The sequence below is a fragment of the Dysidea avara genome, chromosome 8 (assembly GCF_963678975.1).
Source record: "Dysidea avara chromosome 8, odDysAvar1.4, whole genome shotgun sequence".
Taxonomy (NCBI): Eukaryota; Metazoa; Porifera; class Demospongiae; order Dictyoceratida; family Dysideidae; genus Dysidea; species Dysidea avara.
The window spans coordinates 21,233,771-21,259,361 of NC_089279.1; the positions used below are offsets into that span (position 1 = coordinate 21,233,771).

The window sequence follows — 25,591 nt, forward strand, 5'->3', positions numbered from 1 at the left end:
GGGAAGCCATTACGTGCTCGCGCCAAATCGACACCTTTCCCTGTCAGCAAAGATGAATGAGACACAAAGGAGGACACTGGTAAGTCCACGAAGAATGCATTGTACGTACTGCGGTATGCCAAAAGGCACCTGTCGGGCCAAAGCGATGTCGAACAGTGAAAAAATCAAGCCCGTAGCTTTGGCCGTTATCGAGTTACACTTGTCTGAAGGCATCAGTCAATTACTTACTTACTTCCCCAGTCACAGTCAGTAGGAAATTCCGTCGAATAAAATTTTTTTAAAATTCCGTAGCAACTTGTTGAAAGCGTTTCGGGTCGATCTGAAAGCTTGTTTGGGCTTAGTTTTACCTCACCAATACTGCCTCATCGTCGTCAGGGAAAATTGAGGCTGGTTTTTGGGGGATTTTATTTCATGGGCCACGCCTACTGCTTTGTGGTCCCTCCTATACAGTTACTATCGTACTGTATGATATGCGCCTTTGTGTCCACCCACATCTTCAACATACAAAAATATATAGCACTTGGTCTTGCTGGCATCATATGCTGGAGCCATGACTCATAATCATGGGATACAGTAGCATACGTTTAAGAACAAGCATATATGTACAAAATTCACTAGCTATTATAGCTAACTATAAAGCTGCATGATTTTGTGCAGGCACTGGCCTGCTGGAAAACATACATCACATATTTGCAGTTTAACACAACATACTAGTTACAAACATTATATAGCTGTACAGTTGCATCCAGTAATTATATTTTGACTGGTCCGGGTTTTAATGATCCCCAGTATTAGTATATGTAATAGGACGGATGGCTGTGGTATTCGGGATTAATGGTGCAAGCATTGTAAACAGGAAGGAGTAAAATAGTGCGAGGCGAAGCCGAGCACTATTTCCTTCCTTTTTACAATGCGAGAACTATTAATCCCGAATACCACAGCCATCCGTCCTATTGCAAATTAATCCGACAACCTTAGCAACTGTTACTAGGCAACAGAAATTCAAAAAGTAACCACTGCAAAAGACCAATCACACTTAGCAACCGTTGCCTGGCAACCATTGCTATGGTCTCAAAATGACTTTTACCTTAGCAACAGTTACATAGCAACCGTTGCTAAGCAACCATATTGTGTCATACCTTGGGGGCATCTATCACTATGGTAACAATAGTTGTCAAATCGGACATTTACTTCTAATGTAAACACACCACACTATTTTAGCCAATCAAAGTAGTATTATAGATTTTTGTCATGGGACCTTGACAAACAAGTGTAACACTAATTCTATTGGCTAATCGCTTGACGTATTTCAATATAATACGTCAAGCTGCTATTGAGAGTATTATATAGTAACACATTCAGTTGTTGGATTAAAAGCATTAACATTATGCCATAGCAGATTTAATTTAGAAAGTAAGATGCTATTATTACAATATGCATAAACAGTATAAAATCTGTACATAATCATTATATTAGTTTTTCTTACCTTTAACCCTTTCAAAGAGACTTTTGAGATGACTACATTCTTCTTGAGAATATCGTCTGGTACTTAGGTCAATAACCTTGCCAATATTGATACTTTTGGCCTTTTCAAAAGTCACTATATGTGATAAATGTGTGTGTATCCACTGATAGAATTCAACAAGATCTGGCAAAAGAACTCCACCAATTCGCAATCGCTTTTGGTCAAAATTAAAACGATCCAATACATACAAATAATTGCTATTACCCTCTCTGGCAGAGTTCATACTTTTCACAAAGTCATGTTTGGTAGGAATATGAGGATAACATTGATCAAGTTTTCTATATATTAAACAATAAAAATCACACAGTAATGTAATCATACTGTATGGTAGTACTGTATAGTAGGGTTCATGAAGGTTGTACTTTCCCATAAAAATATTGACTACAAACCAGCTTCACGACAACATGGCAGTATTTTTTTAGGCATAATCAAGCCACAAAGAGACAGTACTTGCTACAAATACAAAAATATTAAGTGGAATTTTTCGGGCTGACTGACTGACTGAACAATTTATGTATACTTTCAGACAACAATAATGGCTGAGGCTATGGGTTTGATTTTTTCACTGTTTCAGCCTGAAAGGTGGCTTTTGGGATACCACAGTATGTACAATTCACGAATTATTGGCTTACTTTATCCTTCTTTGTGTCCAATTTACTTTTTGATTAGAGTGCAATTAATCAATTTGTGGCAATATACCAATGGTAAAATAATGGTGCAATCCTACAAAGTACTAGCAAGATCGATCTTTGGCACCAGAATCATTTCAACCCCAAATAATTGCTTCAATAAGGGGAGAGCTCAGATGTTAATTGACATACAATGAATAGGTAATTTGAATTTTGGTGAAGCTTGTGTTTACAGAAAGTGTCAACGAAAACCACACCATCCACTGAAGGATGGAAAATCAAAGAAGAAGCTTTAGTTAGTACATACTGACACATGTGGTCCAAAGCAAACACAATCTTTTAGTGGAAGCCATTACTTTTTCACATTTACTGATGACTACACATCTTATTGTAGACCCTACTTTTAAGGAGAAAGTCAGATGTTTAACCTCTGTGAAGACTGAGTCTAGAAGGCTTTGAGAGCAGATAAAGGTGGTGAATATTTGTCAGATGATGAGTGTTAATCAGATGGCTGCAGGTTCAAGGCTGCCCAGGTTCAGTCATGTATTTTTTCTCCTTTCTCCACCTTTTCAAACATACTTTCTGTAACAACTTTAAATAGGTTGTAGGAACAGGTGTCCTACAGACCTTCAACACTTGTGTTGTAAAGCCTTAATAAATAAATAAATTACAAAATATAAAAATGATCTTCAGTCTTGCTTGAAGAAATGTGTAATTTGATCAGAGCTCATAGCAGCCTATTTACCCCCAAGAAAATGGAGTATCAGAATGCTGAAACCACACATTGGTAGAAGCTGCCAGGTCAATACTTACACATGTAGGTTTGAGTAATGCTTATTGGGCTAAAGCAGTTGCAACTGCTATGTATCTTTGTAACCATATTTAGGGCACATGCACACATACATTATAGCAACCAATACTAAAAAAGTGCAGATAAGCCCCTAGATATTAGCCACCTAAAGATCTTGCTGCTGTGATATTAAATTGACCCCACACTACCACGTGTGTTGATATACAAACCAAAGGATATTAATTTACAATATATATATATATATATACTTATAACTTTACAGTTAACATGTACATCATACAGTACAGTAGTACTGGAACTAGGCCTTTTCAGCCAAAACTCTCACCCTAAAACTAGCCTCAATTTCCCTTCATGACAGTTTGGCAGCATTGGTTTAGGCACAGCCAAGCCCAAAAATGTCTTCAGACCAACCATCACACTTCATCCTGAGATGTGCCTTTTCGCCAACTGTAGTATGTACAATATACGCATCATGGAATTGCCTCTGTCCTCCTTTTATGTTCCAGTTTTTTGCTGACAATGCAAAATGTCAATTCGTAATGGCTTCTCTGTGGCAGTAGCTTCCCTATTGTTTGTACCTTCCATGGCAACTAGATTAATAGAAGAGACACTTCTCATACTGTTCTTCACTTGTAATGCTGTGTAATGAGCGGAGTATATCTGAAAACAAAGTGTAATTGCCACTTCCTTTCTATTGCACAATTGATTGTTGAGGCACTGGTACTGATGCAAAATTACTTTTATGGCATTCCTGGTGCCATTCTTCCTTTAATATGGTATGTGCTGGTTCATCCTTCATAATTATGTTATAAAACTTAACAGTAAACAAACAACTAGAAGGAAAAATTAGGAATTTTAAGTTGGATTAGGGATCAAAGAGCAATCTGCAGGTATAGAAAACCTTCCTTGTTTCACCACTTTTTAGCTATTCCCTTGTCTCACAAATTTGTTTCTTTGATCCCTAATCCAACTTAAAATTCCTAGTTTTTAAACCAAGCGCACTGGTTTACTGAAATTGTTTTCGTAAAAGTGTGGTGTGTACCTATCTACCTATCTGTTTGTCCATATGCACCCATGTGAGCAAATCAGTCAACCTATGAAATTAAACACTAAATGAAGCTCGCATTAAACTTGAGGATAGGTAAAGTTTGCACTGAGACAGTTTCTTTTTGCTGGTTTGAAATACAGGTGTAGCAACTCTCTACACACTTTGTGAACTACTTTCCCATTGGGTTCTTCGTGTATCTAACTACTGAAAAACACCATAGCAGGCCTCTTAGGCAACTAGGAAATGTGCATATCTTAGACTCGAAAAGGGGCGTGTCCTTATGTAGCTATGCGAACAAAAATGAAGGGTAGCCTTGAGGTTTTGTAGAGAGAATTTGTGGGAAACACTACAGACAAACTATAAAACAGTTGAGAAGATACTTCTGTGTGTAACAGGTTGTTGAAAGTGGTTTGTTCTAAATGCATTTCCTTAACAATGCATAGCAACATAATTAGAGAATTATAAAATAATTCACAAATTCCAAAATCCAAAATTACAATAACAGCATTATTACAAAACAGAAGCTTAGTTAAATAAAATATATTTCCAGCTATGCAACTAGCGCCTGGTTTTTAGAAGTAGCACAACATCACCTTGTTCCTTCTACTTGTACATATATTTTATTTATTATTACCTGTTTCTCTGCAATACTGGTAACTCCCAAATCGGATCAACATTCTGAATATTTTCAATGGCTGGCTTATAAATATCCTTGTGCCAAATAAACTGATAATCATCAACATCCTTTTGACTTGTAAATATTCCTTGAAGTGATCTGTTATGTCCTAACTGATAGAAATAAAACTAGACATAACACATCAGTGCTGTATGTGTAGTGAAAAATATGTAGTGAAAAATTATGATTACAAACAACATAATAATTACGTACACACGTGTGCTCAGAATATTGGCAAACTGCAAGATACCACAAGTAAATAATTATCCCTTAGTACACTATACATGTGCTTTATTGATGCTACTGTGAATCACACTGTTACATGAAGCACTTTAACATATGCAATAGCATTATTTGTAGATGTTATGTACACTAGTTATTAATTTAAATGAAGTAGGATTCCAGCGATAAAAAGTAGTGAAACAAGAGACGGTGGTAGCTATGAGGGAATATCCAATTCAATTCAATTCACCTACTTGGCATTGTAGGAATGTGAGAAAATTCCAAAGTTGGCATGTTTTTACCATCTTTCAGTGCTAAAGTAGGGATTTTTCTACGTTGCTACCATCATCTCTTGATTCACTAATTTTTATCACTGGAACATACTTCATTAATTAATGATTTAATTGCACTGGTTGGTTAACTTTTTGTTAGAGTGTAACTATAAAATATATGTGACTGCTGTATTAGAGAATCTCAATCTCGGTACTCAGCTACGTAAGATGGGGTGTGGTGTAATACCTTGCTTTTTATGGAGCCAGATTGTTGAGGGGTATGAACTGATTATTAGAGGTGTTGTGGCATGTTCTGATTATTTAAGGAGGCATGGTGTTATCGCTTTATAAGTCTAGGTACAGTCCGTTAAGCACCTTAAATAGTTTTGTGGTTTCTAAATACACCCCTTCAAGGATAATATCAATATGGAAAATTAATGCCTTGGTGGTATGAAGGAGAAGATGACCATGAAGATAAAAGGACTAACAAAGCATAGAAGGCAAACATATGTCGGAACCACAAAAGGCACATCCCACTGGTGAGTTTGTTATTGTGGTGGGCAAAACAAGCAGAAATGGCATTGTGCCGATTGTTGTGAGTATAAAATAATAAATCAATAATTAATCAATCTCTATTAGAGTATATCAATCTGTGCAAGTTTGTAAGCTAGACACACAGAGTTTAGCTTTTGTAGTACTAATTTTAGGAGAGCTAGACTGTTAATAGCAAGTAACTGTGTGTTGTTCTATTATACACAGTTAAGTGACTGCTGTATTAGAGCATCTCAATTGTACAATACTATGGCTTACTTCCACCCTTCTTACAACGTTACTCTGCAAGCGCCCTCTCTCCAATTCCTGACAAACAGGCGAAGCACTGGTGGTGTTAAGCCATCAGTCACCTATAAAATGGCAAATGGTAAGGCAAATAGCTATCGGTGAAATTAATAGTTACATTTCTATGCCTAATTTCATAGATGACGGCTCGTCATTTTGTTGCTTCCGCTTGTCTCTTTTATATTCAGTAACACCTGTTCCAAAAATGCACTGACACTAATTGGAATGCAAGTCACATGCTAATCTGTTTTGATTGGCGTAAAATAGAATTGGCGTAATCCATTTCAATCACTAACACAAAAACTACAAATTATTTTATGTTTGTACCTTTGTTCACCAGTGATCTGAACCCCAGTTAGTGCAAGTTTGTAGGCCTTGTAGTATTCTCAAACATTAATTATTATTTATTTGTTTATTATGTAATTTTTACCACATTTCTTATTATTCTTAGTACTTGGTTGTATAATAATTATTATTCTAGGCCCGGGGCACATACAACCACCAATGGGACAGTCTACAAGTAATAGTTGTAACATGGGCATGAGAGCTTTGCCTGATATGTATGCCCAACTGCCCTCGGGCCTGTGGCCCGAGGGCAGAGGGCATACATGACAGGCCTGAGGGCAGAGGGCATACACATCAGGCAAATACAGCTAATATGTAACACTTATTAGGCTGATAGCCTGCACAGGGTGATCAATCACCCAAGCCAATACAATTGCAGCCACTGGATGTATTATATATGCATACTTAAAATTTTCGACTATGGGTCAGTAGCTAGTACGTTCTGGTTATGTTTGGTTATGATAAACGGACATATCCTAGAGATATCATGGAGAATTTTTGCTACGCGAGCTTAATGTTTTAATCAGTGCTATTGAATCGTTTATGGAAAACTACGTAGTTCACTAAACGTCTAGACAGGCAAGCTTGTTTGTAGAGCGGTTACTCTGCGCAGAGTGGTAGCTTTGTGATGGGGGCGTGTCTGTATTCGAAAACGTGCGGAAATCATTGATGAATAAGCTATAGCACTAGTTTTCACCTTAGCCCAACGCTTTTCAACTCGTAGGATGGCGAGGATAGCAAAACGCTCTCCGTCTGAGTGATTTTCATAGTGAAATCCAAGTCGTGCATCCTGATCACGTGAGTGTTGATCGATCCCCACAATCGATTTCAGCATCAACGTCTATATAATCACTGCCCAGTTGTAGACCGGCTACATTTCATATGTAGCCAGGGTGGTTCCTTTGATCTGAGGTGTGAAAGTGTTACATATGGGGCATGTACAACAGTGCATGACCAGCACAGTGTGTGTGGATGGAAAAGATGCACATAGAGTAAACTTAGGTAATGTATGCAATTACAATTGTGAGGGCCTGCTACTATTACGTTGTATTGAATACCCAACCATGGAAGACCACATAATGCATTGTCACTGCCCCTCCTGCATGATTCTCACAAGTTGAGGTACAAGCACATGCTCTCGTATCTATGGTATTGAATCTCATGCCTGCAAGCAATGAAGCTTATACATCCATTAAACAGTCCTAAATTATAATGTTTAATGAGGATAAATCAGGGTACTGGATTAAGACATGTATGGCTGCTGAAGTTTCCAAGAGCAGATGTCAATGATAAAAGAAGCAGGGTATTTCACTAGAAACGTTTATCTAAGTTTTTATTTTTGATATGAGCTGGGCCATATGTCCTAAAATGATAACATGATATACTACAAGATGAAATTACATTTACAGTGGTGTGGCAATGGCACTGTAATAGGAGATACACAATACAGGAGATACAATGCAGGTGATACACAATACAGTATGCAAGCCAATAAAGGGAGACAGCCAAGCCATCCATAAGCCAGGACTACTAGATGATTACAAAATGTACAATACAAGAAAACATTAAAACATACCACGCTCTTTACAATACCATTTACAAATACTAGAGGTAGCCAAGCCAACTAGAGGCTAGCAAGCCAGGTGGAAGTACAAAATAATACAAACAAACACACCACTATTAATCTTTTTCCTGGTCTTGTGCAGCTGACATGGTGAACTTCCTTCGTGTTGGTGTTGGGCGTGGCCATCTTAATTACTTGCCTTTACGTGGAGCACATCCACTGGCAGCTAGCATGACAACTTGAGACTTAGTGTGCCAGCTGGCAACAATTTCAAAAACAAATGATCAGTAGTTCTTTTATCTAGATCGCTGTTTGAATCCACCTGGTCGATCATCTGCATTGTAGTGGGCGTCATGTGCTAGCTGTTTTGATCAGCATTAAATAGAATAGTCGTACCGTTTCTATCACCTCCATGAAAACACCCGCCCATTATACGATTGTCTCTTCATTCAACATGAATTCTATTCCCAGTGAGTGCAAAGCTTTAGGCACTTTGTAGTTCTCTCAAACATTATTTATTTATTTCTTCATTCATTATTATTATTATTAAGCATTCCAGTATCCGAGATTTTTTAATTAAAAAAAATCTCCATATATTCACCAATAGAACCCTGGTACAAAATAACTACTGGCGTTTAACTTGGGATGGCTCCATCATCCAAGCTCAATGAGGATGAAAATCACTATGGGGTTTGTGCACACATGGAAATCTTAGTTTTATCATGTGTGTTACATATAAGTAAGTTTTATGTTGTTTTGTAATCTTTTCAAGCCTTGTAATGTATGTAGAATGCTGTAAAACTTTAAAAACGTACTGTCAGGTGGAAGGTAGTCAATGGTGCTTACTTTAAAGTGTGTAGTCATTTCGCTTGGGTTAGTGATCTTTAGCTCCAGAGCAATTTTCTGATTCATTGTGGCACCTCCACTTTAATTGTTTACCTTTATAAGTTGTTAACTTGATGTTTTTACTTACTTGAGATAGCAACTTGCCTATGGGTATACACCATTGTATTGAGAAGTGTGCAGTAGGTGAAGCATATTTGCTCACCGCAAAGCATAGCTACAAAGATTGCTGAGATCTGATCAGATCTAAAGTTACTCTCATTACATGTACAAACTTGCAGCTAGAAGAAACTGCAGTTTCAAGATAGTCCAGATTGCTAGATGGCTTCCTGATTTAATTGTGCCATTTTTCCCTTTAAAATATATGGAAAGCCCCTGAGAAAAAATGTACCTTTTCAGTTTTTAAGCACTGTACATGCAAAGTAGCTAATTCCAACCGAACAAACTATATATTTCTGAGATTGACATTCAATACTCTATCTATTGAGCATAATAAAAAAAAAACATTTTTCCAAAATTAAAAATCAGGCTGGAATGCCTATCAAGACACATGGTAGTGTGTCATGCGGCCAAGAAGCCAGCACGCAACACCCATGAGTATATTGACAAGAAGAAAGAAAATGCGATTTTCACACCTCCGTAGCTCTGTGCTGCCTTTACGAAACAAGACGAATTTTGCTGTGGACATGCCCGCCAACTTCACTACTCCACATACCCAATTTGAGTGAAATTGCTTCAATTCAAGCGTTCCCGAGATATGCGACTTCAAAGATTGGCTTAGTTTCTTATTTTTTTCTTCTTTTTCTTTGTCTTTTCGTAAACTTACAAAAACTGCCATAAAACCCGAACTCCATATCCAATTTCCTTGAAATTTGGCACACAGTAGGGGGGTATAAAGGCGCATCTTGGTACCAAGTTTGGCTGGAATACGGTAAACAGGAAAAGAGTTATTAGCGATTATTCACAAAAAATAACACCAATATGTTGGCACGCCTACAGGTAAACCGCTTACGGGAAGAAGCTGAAAATCAGTGGGTAAATAGGTTAACTATTGAACCTCAAACCTTTTGTGGTTTGAAAGAAATCAAGCTGAAAACCACAAACCAACAGTGTGTAACAAGTATGCAATCAAGATTAGCTAATAAAAAATGACTACTTGCCACGCCTACAAAAGAAACCGCTTAGAGTAATGCTTTTAAAATCGTTGTACAGATGGAGTAATCATCTTAGAAAGGATCTTCAATGGTGTAGAAGAATCAGACTTAAAGCCACAGAGTTATAACACAAAATCCAACTTGGTGTTGCAAGTGTGAGATCGAGATACTCTAATAGAGCAGTCATCCTAATAGAGCAGTCACCCTGAAGAGAGATCAGCTAGAAACAAGTAACCTGTATAGAGATCAGCTACAAACAAATCACCCTTTAGAGAGATCAGCTAAAACAAGTCACCCTGTAGAGACATCTGCTAGAAGAAGTTGCCTTGTAGAGAGTTCAGCTACAAAAAAACCACCATGTAGAGAGTTCAACTGCAAACAAATCACCCAGTAGAGACTTCAGTTACACTTCAAGTCACCCAGTAGAGAAATCAGCTGCAAAGAAGTTATCTGTAGGGAATAATTGACATGTAATAAATATATGTATTATATATATACAAGTACACAAAAGAATTTGGAATTTCAACTAGAGTAGGGACCATAGCACATCGATAAAAAGTACTGAAACAAGTTGGAGCAGTCCATGATATTAAATCACTGTAAAACAATGAGAAGTGTTATATCCCTACTGTGCTCAAGATACCATAACGGAAATTCACAGTAGGGATATAACACTTCTTATTGTTTTACAGTGATTTAATATCATGGGCTGCTCCAACTTGTTTCGGTACTTTTTATCGATGTGCTATGGTCCCTACTCTAGTTGAAAATTCCAATTTTTTTTGTGTACTTGTTTGTTAACTTTTATTGTAAATAATTTTATTATGACTGGTGAACCCACGCATACCGCATCTGAAAAGGCACCGCGTGCCCCAGCTATATCAATTATCGTCTGAAAAGTGAAGTATCCATTACGCTTCATTGTCAGCTATGTTCAACCGGTTACACAGCATTTCGAATCAAGAACTGTTCGAAAAGCACCTACACAATCCACGCATACCAAAAGAAAGAAATTGTGCCGCGCGCCCCAATCATATTAATTATCGTCTGAAAAATGAAGTATCCATTACGCTTCACTGTCGGCTATGTTCAATCCATTACACAGCAGTACGAATCAAGAACTGTTTGAAAAGCACCTCTGCATATCAAAATAGCCACGATGAAAAATAAGGACAATTTCCGTCTCCAAGGGAAGCCATCACGTGCTGGCACCAAATCGACACCTTTCCCTGTCAGCAAAGATGAATGGGACACAAAGGAGGACACTGGTAAGTCCATGAAGAATGCATTATACGTACTGCGGTATGCCAAAAGGCATCTGTCGGGCCAAAGCGACGTCAAACAGTGAAAAAATCAAGCCCGTAGCCTTAGCCGTTATCGAGTTACGCTTGTCTGAAGGCATCAGTCAGTCAGTCAGTCACAATCAGTCACTCAGTCAGTCAGAAAATTCCGTTGAATAAAAATTTTTTTAAATTCCGTAGCAACTTGTTGAAAGCGTTTCGGGTCGATCTGAAAGCTTGTTTGGGCTTAGTTTTACCTCACCAATACTGCCTCATTGTCGTAAGGGAAAATTGAGGCTGATTTTTGGGTGATATTATTTCGTGGGCCACGCCTACTCCTTTGTGGTCCCTACTATACAGTTACTATCATACTGTATGATATAATTTGTACATTTACTGATAAAATCAGAAATAGTTAAAGTATTTAAAATCTGCTTCATCTTTTTCTTCTTCCTGTGGTAAAGAAAAAGACAGGTTAAAAAAATCCCCAAAGCCGGCCATAGGTTGGCTTTGGGGGTATACAAATGCAAAAAGAAGTGAAATCTAATCCAAAACAGTCAAGCTGTAAAAAAAGAATGTGGCCCTCAAAATGGCTATGGTGAAAAAAGATGTGAAATCCAAGGTGGCAGTTAAGAAATGACTGTGATGGTAGGTTAATGGTAAAAATTTTAATAATGACAATTCAGGCAAATTTGGTGCTGCTTTGTCTTGGCACAAAATTCACCTGAATTGTCGTTATTAAATTTTTTACCATTAACCTACCATCACAGCCATTTCTTGGCCTGCACCTTAAATTTCACATCTTTTTTCACCATTGCCATTTTGAGGGCCGCACTCTTTTTTACAGCTAGGCTGTTTTGGATTCGATTATCATTTTTATGATGTAATTTTAACCACATTTCGTATTATTCTTAGTACTTGGTTGTATAATGACAGACATAGCAATGGTTACAAGGACAATCCTGGAATATAAAGTAGACAATTTGCAAGTTATATTTCCATCCAATTTTATATGTTTCTGTCCAGATCCTAACACAGACATTACACTCAAGGAAGAGTTAGTCTGTGACCTTCTATGCACTATAGAATAACAAATGACAGACTTTAGGAAGCTGCATTTAAAATCAATTATAGTTCTGGATGATGAGATTGGTGCAAAACCTTATTGGAGTTAATGAGTAACTGGCTCCTTTAAAAAAAGCATTACATAAAAGGTAACTGGGACAGAAACAAAAAGGGTTATCATACAAAAGGATCAAATTGAGGGGATTATTTTGAGGTTAATTAACAGTTATATGCCCAAATGGTAGCATAAATTCCCAGATAGGTATTTTGTAGATAGACAGATGGTTGGATAATGTTGGCTGCATAAATTAAACAAAGCTTATGTAACACCTTACTGAAATAGCTATTTTATAGTACCATGTATGCTAATTCTTAATGTAGGTATAAATTAAACTTACTTCTAAAAGGTTGTACAATGATTTCATTATAAAACATGATCTTTCTTTATCACCAAGAGAAAGGTTGATTTGCATATGAAGCCAAGTAGTTCTCAGCTGTGCCAAACAATAGTGTCTGACAGACAGCCAATCAGACAAGATACAACCTTAATGAAGCAGTAGATGTATCAATAATCACAGAATATTGTACAGCTCACCTTTAATGTACTTGTCCATGTCTGGTTGGGTCAGCAAACCAACACTAAATGCCCCAAAGTTGGTCCACAGCATCAAATACCATGAATATAAATCCAGATTGCAAGTTTCAGCACAAACTTTGTAATCTCGTCTTCCGTATTCTCCGTATTCATTTATTTCACACCCACAATCATAAAATAATGTCCCAGACTTAATTTTATTACAATACTGTTAAGATAACTCCATTGAATAAACAATAGTACTAGCACAGAAATACATATATACGTACCATAAATCCAGTCATGAATGTGTCATCAAGCATATAAGGAGAAAACATGTGATACCAAATGTGTGTGCTTTGATCAGGAAGACCAAACACTATGGCAATCAAATTAGCCATTGCATTACGCAAATCATTGTCTGATTGATCTATGCAGTTAATGACAGAATCACATTACACAGTTCTATAAATAAAATAATATACCTTTAAAAGAATTATTCACATTAAAAAATTCCCATATTGGATCATTTCTAGGTACATCTTTAGATACTTCCTTTTTTTTAACTGTACCATCCACTATATTATATTCCAATACATCTTCATTGGGGTTTACAGAATTAGGAACTTCAGGAATGTTGATCATGGCTTCACAAGTTAGAAAACATCTCAAAACATGAAGATGTTCCGTAGACAACTCCAATTTGTCTCTGTTTTCTATCAGTACATCTAAAAGCTTTTGTTGCTGACTCTAAAAAAAGTTCAAATGTAATGACAGACATGACATATTAATGCTGTTCAAGATAAGCAACTGTGTTAATATTAATAACCAATATATATTAACACAAACTATATGCATTCATTATAATAGTGCTGAAACAAAGCATAGTGAAAACAAACATTTGTGCTATACATCTAATTCCATCTAACAGTTGTACTTTTAATTACTAGCTGGGTGACAACAGAGTTTCATTTTATGGTGATTTGTTTAGTTTGGGTGCTATTTCTATTGGGATTAATCTTGAGTCCATTGCTGTTTACATTGTATATCAATGATCTGTTCTCAGTTGTCAATCACTGTATGTTTAATCTGTATGCTGATGATTCAGAGCTACATTGTAGCCATTCAGATTTGCATGTGATGAAAACATGTTTCAGTTTGACATAGATTCTGTGGCTACTTGGCTTCATAGCTCTCATTTATGTCTAAATGTTGATAAATCTAATTGTATGCTTATTGGAACCCTAGTGTATTTTAGTACAGCAAATTCAGTTCTAGTTCTAGTACCCCAATTCTGCCATAGTTTTAGTTAGTTTTAGTTCTAGTACCCCAGTTCCACCATAGTATTGGTTCTGGTATCCCATATTTCTGTACTTTTAGTTAGTATTAGTTTCATTTTAGTTAGTTAGTTTTAGTGTTAGTTTTAGTGTTAGATATCTTCACAAATACTAACCTTGGTAGCACCCCCTAGACTTTCAGAAACTCTAGATTTGGTGTTTTGATGTTCAGCACTATTTCCACTTGCTATTGTGCACAAATGAACAAAAGCTCTAATAGAATTGAGCTTAAGTAACCTAAATAGGCAGAATTAATGCTGAATAACAGTGTTTTTTGGTAGCATTTGCAGGCATCACACCACCTTCAAAGAAAAGTGCTAAGTGGTTATAGAGTACAAATACCCTTTTATGTAGGATTGCTTGAGAAACCTTTTAGTTAGCTTTAGTTCTTGAACTAAAAGTTTTAAAGGTTTTGGTTTAATTCTAGTTTTTGAACCAAAAGTTGAAAGAATTTTAGCTTTAGAACTAAAATAGATCACAATTTTAGTTTAGTTCTAGTGTACTAGAACTAGAATTAAATTGCTGTACTAAAACTAGATTTAGTTCTAGTTCCTTAGAACTAAAACAACACTATGGAAACCGTCAAAGAATAGCGGGTAAAGCACTGAGTCAGTATCTAGGTGTTTTGATTGACCTTTTTTGTCTTGGACTTTGCATATTTGTAGCATTACATCTAGAAACTGATAATGTTATTAGTCGTTACCTCCAGTAGTGTTGTGTGTATTATACTCAGCTTTTGTGATGCCACTTTTCGACTACTGTGATGTTATTTGGTCTGTATCCACTGCAACACTAAATTGTTTGATTGAAAGAATTCATTCTAAGTTAATTAGAAAGCTGCCATTGATATATCATTCCAAATTTCATTTTACATTGACTGAGCATCAAAGATTTCACATAGCTATATAGATTTTCATGTCTTTACATCAGATTTCTCCTCCTTATTTTTCAATTTTCAAAGGACGCTAACTCTTGATATTTTGTTGTTGCTTTGTTTTAGGTTCATTTTTGTTTGCTTTTTGTGTCATGACTTCTCACGATTTTCAATAAAATTTCCTAAGGAATGCTAAATATCCTTGTTTTAAGCTCCAAAATGTCTTGTACTAGGTATCACGTGATCTTTTAATTAGAATAGTTGGGTGTCGCTGTGTCTTGAGTTGAATTTTTGGCGGTTTTCTGTACTTTTGATTGTGTCACAAGTGTCAACAGTTTTAAACTCAATGAACTGAGCGCATTATTTGAAGGTGAAATCCTTTGGGAAAGACTCAGCACACATTTAAAGTAAAGAGTAAGGTGAAATCTACTGAGTGATGTGGTTACAAACGTTTATTGCTTAATTTCAATTGCTGTGAGGTTAAGTTGTGCAGAGAATCTGTGATGAACACAAATCCACTGTTGATTACTCAAGAAGTGAGACCTGACTTCAACAATGAATTACTGCTGAACTAGTGTACCATAAGTTGAAAGACAATCACTGCTGAACTAGTGCATCATAAGTTGAAAGACTGATATCACGTGATTCAACGATGGAGCAAAGATAGTAGGTTCTTATTATGGAGTGGGCTACACTATAGCATAGAGATATTATACGCTGCGGTAAACAGCAGTACTACACCCACATAGCTAGCCTTTTAAATATTTCATTTTGTAAAAACAAATGTTTAAACGCTCAATGGCTGACATCCCCCCCCCCCCCCCCCCCCGCGCAGTGGGTAGTAATATGCATCCACACATCACTCAAGCGATCATTTTACAGATCATTCATTTAGAATGTAGTTTAGTTACTGTCAAATCATCTAAACTTAGCAACTACACTGAACCTTGCCTAATTTGTAAACTAAAACCCACAATAAAATGCTCCATGTTGCTCAATAAAATGAGTCAAAGCGTTTCATATCTTTGAACTGGTTGGGCATCAAAGCCATGAACAAACCGCGTTCCCATGATATTGCCCGGGTAATATCTAGATATTGCCCGGTGAATATGCGAGTTAAACCCTGAGTGGTGCCTTTGAACGCCCATGCTAAAGTGGTATATATGGTGATATTACAACCTATCTATGTGGAAAAATCCTTAGAACAGATTGTGACGCCAATGTAGGAATTTTCTATATAGTTATGTTGCAATATCATCATTCATACACCTTGTTTCGTTAATTTTTATTGTTGAATCCTTTTTAAATTAGATATATATGGTGGGTGGCATAGGCGGCAGAAAGGGGGGGGCTAGGAGGCTGAAGCTCCCTCAAAATTATATCACGCCGAAATTATCCTTCTTGGAGTGGGGCTAAAAACCGCGATAAAGATCAAGATACTCTAATAGAGCAGTCACTCTAATAAAGCAGTCACAGTATTAGAGCAGTGTGTAGCGAGCTATGTAAGGATTTTTATGTAGTTTATCAGCTATAAATGCATAGCTGGTGAGGTGGGCAGCTATTTTCAGCTGGCTGTGACCTTTTTTTTTTTTGGTCTTGCCTCACCAAACCAGTACCTCACTTCCATAAGTCTGGGTCAGCCCAGCCCCCCTCATATCAACTACTTCCTCCGCCCCTGGTGGGTGGGTATTTTATAGGGAATAGAAAATGGAGAAGATTGAAGGCCAGAGATCAAGTCCCATGGACCCTCCTTGTACTCCCATCTGAAGAATTCAGGGTAAAATTTGGTAGCCAATTAAATTAGTGATCCATTTTGTGCAAGTGGGAGCTGGGTTATCTCGAATTTGGTTACATTTGTTGTAGTCTTTCTAATGTCATCACTTAATATAGGGATATAAAGCTAGTGCTTCTTAAATGTAGCTAATTCAGAATTGTGATGCATTATTGATTTATACTAACATGCTACATAAACTTTTTTCTTAATTCTATTGATTCTCCCATTACCTTGTTGCTATCATACAGTATGGTAGTACTCTATATTAGGAGGTTTGCACTATCTGTACTGACCAGAAACTTATATACTTCACAATACTCTCATGGTGCCTTGTCAGTATTCAAAAGTGTCTTCAGTATGACCTGAAATGTTTCCAATAAGTTGCTAAAAAAATTTAAAAACAAATGATTTAGTGGAGTTTTCTGAATTTTCTACTGACTGCCTACCTAACTGATACCTTGCAGACAGTGTAACTCGATAACAGCTAAAACTACAAGCTTGATTTTTTGCTGTTTGACATTGCTTCAGCCTGACAGGTGCTTTTGGCAGACTGAAGTACATATAATGCATGCTTCGTGGACTTACCTGTGTCCTCCTTTTTGCCCCATTTATCTTAGCTGACAGTGCAAGGTGTCGATTCGTGGTAGTTCTGCATGATGGTTTCTCTACATTTGTATTGAGCAAGTTTTTCACTGTGACTGGATTGATTGCAGTGGTCCTTCTAATGTAGTGTCCTTTGTTTATAAAGCTGTGCAATGGGCTTGAACATAGCTGAAATGAAGCATAATGGCCACTTCACTATTTCAGTAATTGATAGTTGGGGTGAGAATTCAGACAAAAACAATAAGTACAAGGAAAAATTAGGAATTTTAAGTTCAATTAGGGATCAAAAAAAATAAAAAGTAGTGAAGCAAGGGAAGTTGCTTACACCTGAAGATATACTAGCTGACATTTAACCACTAGTATATCTGTAGGTGACCTCTCTTGTTTCACTACATTTTTTTTGATCCAAAATCAAACTTCAAAATTCTTAAATTTTTCTTGTACTTGTATGAATTGTACTATAAAAATAGTATATATATTAAGAATCTTTAGTTTCATAAGTACATTCAGATTCAATTATATAGTAACTAACCATCCCCTGCTTCAGATAAACTTCATGGTATACATATAGCCATATCATCATTCGAGCACAGTATTTCCTGTTAAAACCTTCAAAGTCTTCCCTGTCAAGGTATAATAACTAAAACTATACCACCAACTAATTACAAGCTTACTCTAAAGTAATGTAGTTTATTAAATGTTCAACTGCATCTGCAGTAGTATCCTGCGTAATAGCTGCAAGTCTGTTACAGATCTCTTTGTATAAATTAGACATGCAAATATTAGTGTAATCATTATCAATCATAAATGGAAATAAATGACTTGGTGGAGGAGAATCATCCTGCATAATGTAGGAAATACAATTTTGTACAGTCCAAATCTAATGCATACTTGTAATTCCTGTATAATTGACTTAAACGATGTGAATGAATTACACCACTCATTTTCTTCAGATAAACGTTTCAGTACACCTCTTGGTCCATGATATTTTGTAATTAAGTGCATTAAAAGAACATCATAGTAGCATTGCTCACTGACCAAATTATTAATCTGATCAGCAATTGCTGTCATCTGAAATAATCACAAATGTGTATACATATCATGAGCTAGAAAACTTTAGTATAATTGATATTTACAGCTAAGATCCAGTTCCCTGAATAAAAACAAGCTTGTTCCAGTGCAAAACCATTGGAATGTATAACACTCTGGTTATTGTGGGGGCCCAGGTGGATGCAATCAACTATAGATAGCCTGCTTATTAATCAGTCAGATTTTCACATTTAGGCTATACTGTAGCCATTAATAGTTTCAAGAGCTACATATTTATACATGTAATATAATTTTGCAAAAGTGACTCTTCCACTACAACATATATACATTTGTAGATAAACAGTGTATTTTAAATGATAATAACTCATCAATGATGGCAGCTAAAAATTTCACAGATAAAAACTATTTATGGGTAGTTCCCACCACATCACACAGATTTTTCATGAGATCTGTGCCATGGGAGCTCACACCGGGATAGAGGGTGGTGGATTCAACATGGACCAAATTGGGATATAATAACAAGAAATTACATGCCTCTGTGCAGTCTGGATGCACATTTTATATAATTTGCCTGGCAGGCCAAGCCAATAACATTGTCTTTAGTGACTTGTGAAGACTGCTAGAATTCTGCGTGCACCTTGGAATGCATACAGAAATCTATCTCTAGATAGCAGACCAGACCAGTTTAGTATAGAAATTGTTAGCCAGTTAGTGTTTTTTCACGAGTTTAGTTATTTCATAATTTGTTAATGTGTCAAATTGGTTGGTTTACAAAATCCAGTCACATATGAAATCTGGACTTTCTCTCCATAAACAGAGTCTGAATCACATACTAGGGATGCAACAATACAAGTAAATACCATATTGCGTATTGCCTTAAAAAGTATTGCAATATATTGCTGTATTGCAATATTTGGATTAGGGCCTTTGGTGATGTTGAAGTGCTATACTTGCGTAAATAACTCATGGATTTAAGCTTCACAAGATACAGCAGATAGCATTAGTGTCATGTGGTGTACACCCACCAGTCAAAAGCTGCTTATAATGGCCAACAGTTATTAAATAGGCATTACAGTACAAGTAGGCAGTACTATAATAGTACTGTTTGTTTAGGATATGTGGCTTCTAAAACATCAACAATTACATTCTGGTGGCTTTGATGCCTGCCTTGCAGGAGGATGGCAGCTGAATAGACTAATTATCCACAAGCCACAGCCCATTACAACCCTGCAATATTATGCAATATTTTGTAACACAGCAATATATTGCAATACGCAATATATCGATATGTTTCATCACACACATTGTGTTGTATTGTGATAGAAAATATTACAATATATCAATATATCGATATATTGTTGCACCCCTATCACGTACCCATGATACATATGATGTAATCCAATTTATATTAATGCATAAAATAAGTGAAATCCTCCACAAAAAACAGCTTGGCTGTAAAATTACGGTACGTCCATAAAAGTAAAAGAAACCAGAGACCAAAAAAGCTGAAGTGGCTGAGCTAATATGAATAACAAAACTAATCAGTTGGATCTTATATAATTGACTTATACTCTGCATTCAGTTTTGCTGTATTTTTAAATTAATTTCTTTCACCCTTAATTGGCTAGTAATTTGGCTGCCTTTTATTCTTAGTTGCTCCAGATATATCAGCTCCAGTTACTTTTAGTTTCATAAAATATTTTACTGTTTTATATGGAGAGTTTTTCTACACACATGAAATACAATAGCAAGCTGTATGCACACTTACATTGGCAAGTTTACTTCTATTGTCTAAACTGTTTGCTAATTCTTGCAGAAGCACTTCCAATACTGCTTGCCTCTCAATATGCAACATAAGACTCTCCACAGTGTTATTCTCAAACATTTTTGACCTCTAGCAGTAAGCAATACTTTCAGTTTTAAACAGCAAAAACACCTTTAAAGTTGTCATACCTCATCAATGTCAGATATCAGTGTAATAACTGATGAATTAGAGTGACCATTTTGTATATGACCAGCCAATTCTTCCAACACAGTATAAAAGTATAGATCAGCCAGTGTTTGCTGCATTGAAGAGATGTGTATAGTCTAAGGAAAATACACAGTTTGCACAAAAACTTTGGTGTGTACAATCATAACATTTAATATGCTAACTTTGCATCCTGTAGATTTCAAGTGATGTATTGGTGTGTATACAAATGTGGTATCCTTTGGGGAATTATCAAATATTGTCTGTCCAACACGTTTCCAAACCTATAACATTACGTATACACTAAAAATTATTACTGTAATTTACGTAATAATGTACCAAAGCAATGTATAAAAAACAATGGCAGATCTAAATGAGCTCCTGTTATTTTCAGCAGATCAGTAGCTATTTTTATGCGATTGAACATGATTATTACAAATGCAGGCAATTGTGTTTAAATAGCATTCATTACATCACATCTATTAAACCTCTACCTCTGACGTCACAACTACTTTATTAGAGTATTCAACTGACTACTCTCTACAGTTTAGGAAACTTTTGCTTTTTGGTTACCATTGAATCATAAACTGAAGGTAGTCTAAAATTCAATCTTAAAGCCTCCAAAATCTCATACTTTTGTTTTTGGGTGGGGACATTCCCCCAGATGTTTGTATTCTTTAGCTTTAGTACATTAGTATTGGTTAATAGTATTTCATTATTGTAGACACATACTTTTACGTACCTCTGATTTATAAAAGTTTAATGGTTTAGCCTTTTTAACACTCATGTTCCAACCAACCCTGAGAATTCTATTCAAATAAATTTTCATTTTTGATACAGTAATGCAGTTTTGAAACAAAGATGCCCAAGATAACACTTCTGTATGCACAATAACTGGAACACGTTCATCACTTCTCTGTGAGGTTTGTATACTGGTTAACTCCAAAAAACATATAATATCAGCTTGAGAATAAGCTAATAATTTATCACTAGGTTCAGGAAAAAAGTACACAAATAGACCTTCCAATATGCATTGATACTGATTAATAACAGTTTCTGGATCTGATTTGTTAAAATGTACAATAGTTTTGAACACACTGTTGCAGAAGGACACTGTTTGCTTCATGTTACAAGAGAATTTTCTACTTTGCACCTGTGAAAATGATGAAACATAATAAAAATGCACATACTGTACTTCATAGCAAATGTGTTGCTTACACAAAGACTAAATTGTAAAGTGCGCATATCTTCTTACTTGAAAGTCATCTGTAAATAGCTGCTTCAAGAAATACTTTATGACCTCACAGGCACAGTCTGCTGCAGTAGCATTAATTTCTGGAAAAGACTGTAGTATCAAGAACACTACATTCATTATGCAATGTTTGATCTTGGAAGCATCTTTCAAGATTGTACCTCTAAATAATATCATTGAAACCTGTAGAGGGTAGTATCATACAGTACGGTAGCACTGTAGAGTACAGATCATGGTAGTTTGGCCTTTATTGCCTAACAATATCAACTAAAAACTAGCCTCATGTTGTTGTTGTTTTTTTTCCGTGACATTACAGGTTTTTTGGAGCAACCCTATACCTTTCCAACAAGTTTCTATGATTTTTTTTAAAATTTATGTGAAATTCCTATTAACTGACTGAGTGACTGCTTGCTTGACTGATGCCTCTAGTCTAGCATAACTTCCCTATGGTTAAGGCACCGGCTCAATTTCTTCACTTTTTGACATCACTTCGGCTCAAGACATGCATTTTTGCAAACTGCAGCAGCTACAATGAATGCATTATGAAGTTACCTTTGTCCTCCTTTGTGTTCCATTTTGTTTTTCCATATAGGTGTTGATTGGTGGTAATGCGTGGCATGGCATCGGCTCAATTTCTTCACTTTTTGACATTTCTTCACTTAGTTCCATAGTATGACTGGATTGATTGCAGAGGCACTTCTCATAGTGTTCTTTATTTGTAACACTGTAAAACTGTTGGAAATAGCTAAAGCTGAAGTGGAATGATCATTTCATGTTTCAGTAATTGATAGTCGGGGTGCACATTCAGTTATAATTTCTGTAGTGACTGGATTGATTGCAGAGCCACTTCTCGTATTGTCCTTCGTTTTTTTTTTTTATGCTGTATAACGGGTGGAACATAACTGAAATAGGAGTGGAATGGCCACTACACTTTGCATGTTAATTGATTGTTGGGGTGTGCGTTTAGTACACAATTTATAATGTGACTGCATGGCACTATTTTTTCCTTTGATGAAGTATGTGATGGTTCTCTAGTAATGAATTACGTCATTACAAAAAAGTGTAGAAATTTTACATCTGAGTAGGATCATAAAAGGCAAGAGGTCATCTACACCTAAAGCTATACTAGTTGACATTTAACCCCTACTTTCATAGCTATACTATTGACAGGCTGTATATGACTGAAGTGGGAATTAAATGACAACTAGTGTAGCTACAGGTGTAAATTACCGCCCTTGTTCATTTCTACGATCCCTACTCAAATAGTAAAATTTTCTTTACACTTGTATATACAAGTATAAGGAAAATTAGGAATTTTAAAGTGTCATAGAAAAAAAAAATAGGGAAACAAGGGAAGTTGCCTACACCTGCACGGACATTTAATCCCTGATTCAGTGTATGCACATAATTGAATTAGGGATTAAATATATCCACAGGTGTAAGCAATATCCCTGGCCTACCTTTTTATGATCCCTAATCTAACTTAAAATTCTTAATTAATCTTTATACTGGTTTGTTTACTTTTTGTAACTATGATTGGTGAACCCATCAATACCACATCAAAAGAAAGGATGGCACCAGCCAGAGGTAATGTTTTCAACTGAACGTGCACCTCAACTATCAGTTACTGATTTGAAAAAGAAGTGGCCACTATGCTTCACTTTCAGCTATGTTCAGCCCATAGACAGTAGGAGAAGTGTCTCTGCAATCTATCTAGTCACCACGAAAAATACAAATGATTCCCGTTTACAAATGTAGGGAAGCCATCACGCTACTGCGAATTGACACCTTGGGCTGTCAGCAAAAAGAAATGGGACATAAAGGAGGTCAAAGATGAGTCCATGATGCGTGCATTGTATATACTGTGGTATGCCAAAAGGCACCTGTCAGGTTGAAGCAATGTCAAACAATGAAAAAAATCTAACCATAGCCTTAGTCATCATCAAGTTACACTTGTCTGAAGGCATCAAGCCAGCAGTTTCTCAGTCAGTAGAAAATTCCATTGAATAATTTTAAAAATTGTAGTAATCTATTAGAAGCATTTAGGGTCGTACTGAAGGCACTTTTGGGCTTGTTTACACCTAACTAATACTGCCAAGGCACCAGGATGGTATTGTGAAGCTAGTTTATGGGTGATATTTTTGGTCAGAAAAACCCAAATCTCCATGACTCCTAACATGCAGTTACTACTGTACTATATGATAAATCTGGTATGCATAAAAATATAGTACTAATGATAACTTACCATGTCTCTGAAGGTACAGTACCAATCTGTACATGCAGATATAGCATCTGTGTTAATAATGTTGACCATTAATTCAAACAGAATTTCAACAGCATAATACGAGGCAGCTTCTTGGGGGTGCTTAGAAAGTTGAGGTGTTTGCAGCTTAGATATTCCTGAGTACTTGGTTTGTTGAAGTAATGTGCCTAATGGCTTTAATAATCCCACAGTTCTAGCTAAATCAAGCTGGTACATATGCACATAACAATGAGCTGCTACAACTTTCTTTGTGCTAAAACATTTCAGCTCATTAAAAAAGGCTACTTGTAACAACTCATATTCTAAACTTTTTGATGAAGCTTGCAGTTGCAACACATGGTAGACAAAATCATGGTAGTACTTCATCCACAAATTCTCATTGTTTTGCATTTCTTTAATGCCTATTGCAACCATCAACTTTACTTCCGCCTACACAAAAAACAAATTGAGGCATTATGCACATGAACATATAAACTAAAATAATTATAGTTCCAGCCCTTTTATTCCAGTTGCAGTTCTAGAACTAGAACTGGAACTAGAACAATAATTTTCGCTTCCTTAAGACTGGAAATGGAACTAGAACTATAATTTTGCTTTCCTCAAAACTGGAACTAGAACTAGAACTATAAAGAAATTTCATCAAGTACTGGAACTAATACTGGAACAGGAATTGGTCATACAACCATACAGTTTTTGCCAATTAGATTTTATGCTCTTTACAAGACCAGAATTTTTCCACTGACAAAAACACGCAACATATATAGACTGGTATATAACTTCATGAAAAGCTGTACAACCATGCATGGCTAGAGAATGCCAAATGCAATGCTGGCTCAGTCACATTGTTATGTCTGGTTCAGTGTTTGATAATTAGCTATACAGGTCTTCTTGTACCATGCCACCATTCAGACTCATTAGTTATCTCAAATGACTTGAAATTGCAGTGTTATATAGTTGTTTGTCTAATAATAAGCTACATACATGAAATTAATAAATCTGGCAAGACTAGCTAATGAGTGTCTATGCGCATAATTCACTATGGGCTTTTGATAGGTAATACTTAAGCTACAGGTTTTTGCAATTGAATAAGGCGACTTTGCAATTGAATTCGTCTCATTTGTAATTGAGTTCGTCGCTTTTGCAATTGAATTCGTCCCGTTTGCAATTGAATTCGTCAGTTTTGCAACTGAATTCGTCCCGTTTGCAATTAAATTCGTCGGTTTTGCAATAGAATTTGTCGCTTTTGCAATTACATTCATCCGTAACTAGAATGGCAGCGGGAGCAAACACGAAAACACGATGTAGCAGCTGCTACAAGAACTTGTTCGAGTACAACAGTAGTAAACAAGTCTTTATAAGGCAATAATTCTTCCTCTACAGCCTATCCAGCAACATTCCAAACTCTACTATGCCATTCGCGATGGGTGTGATCACTCACAGGCAAGCTAATTAACTTGTCAGACAGCTATCAACTTCACGTACTACCAGCTTCAATTACCTTCTAGTGTCTCAAGTGTAACTCTCCGTGGCATAAATAATTCATCTCTTAATGAACGGTTGGTTTCTTGGAGCCGTTTTGTTTATGACGAATTGTAATGCAAACGCAACGAATTCTATTGCAAAT

At 36.2% G+C, this 25,591-nt stretch overlaps 1 protein-coding gene across 1 annotated transcript in view; it reads right to left on the reverse strand.

Moving 5' to 3' along the window:
* The window catches only part of LOC136264649 (uncharacterized), a 222,858-nt gene that overhangs the window by 12,595 nt on the left and 184,672 nt on the right, over positions 1–25,591 (reverse strand). Inside the window, exons 65-79 of the mRNA XM_066059426.1 lie at positions 23,950–24,396; positions 21,708–21,887; positions 21,195–21,605; positions 20,638–20,736; positions 20,437–20,571; positions 20,252–20,377; positions 18,325–18,504; positions 18,108–18,274; positions 17,966–18,056; positions 13,331–13,595; positions 13,136–13,275; positions 12,867–13,074; positions 12,670–12,815; positions 4,648–4,802; positions 1,487–1,803 (exon numbers count right to left, since the gene is read on the reverse strand). Coding sequence (XP_065915498.1) covers positions 1,487–1,803; positions 4,648–4,802; positions 12,670–12,815; positions 12,867–13,074; positions 13,136–13,275; positions 13,331–13,595; positions 17,966–18,056; positions 18,108–18,274; positions 18,325–18,504; positions 20,252–20,377; positions 20,437–20,571; positions 20,638–20,736; positions 21,195–21,605; positions 21,708–21,887; positions 23,950–24,396 — 3,067 coding nt within the window. The remainder of the gene's footprint in view (positions 1–1,486; positions 1,804–4,647; positions 4,803–12,669; positions 12,816–12,866; positions 13,075–13,135; positions 13,276–13,330; positions 13,596–17,965; positions 18,057–18,107; positions 18,275–18,324; positions 18,505–20,251; positions 20,378–20,436; positions 20,572–20,637; positions 20,737–21,194; positions 21,606–21,707; positions 21,888–23,949; positions 24,397–25,591) is intronic.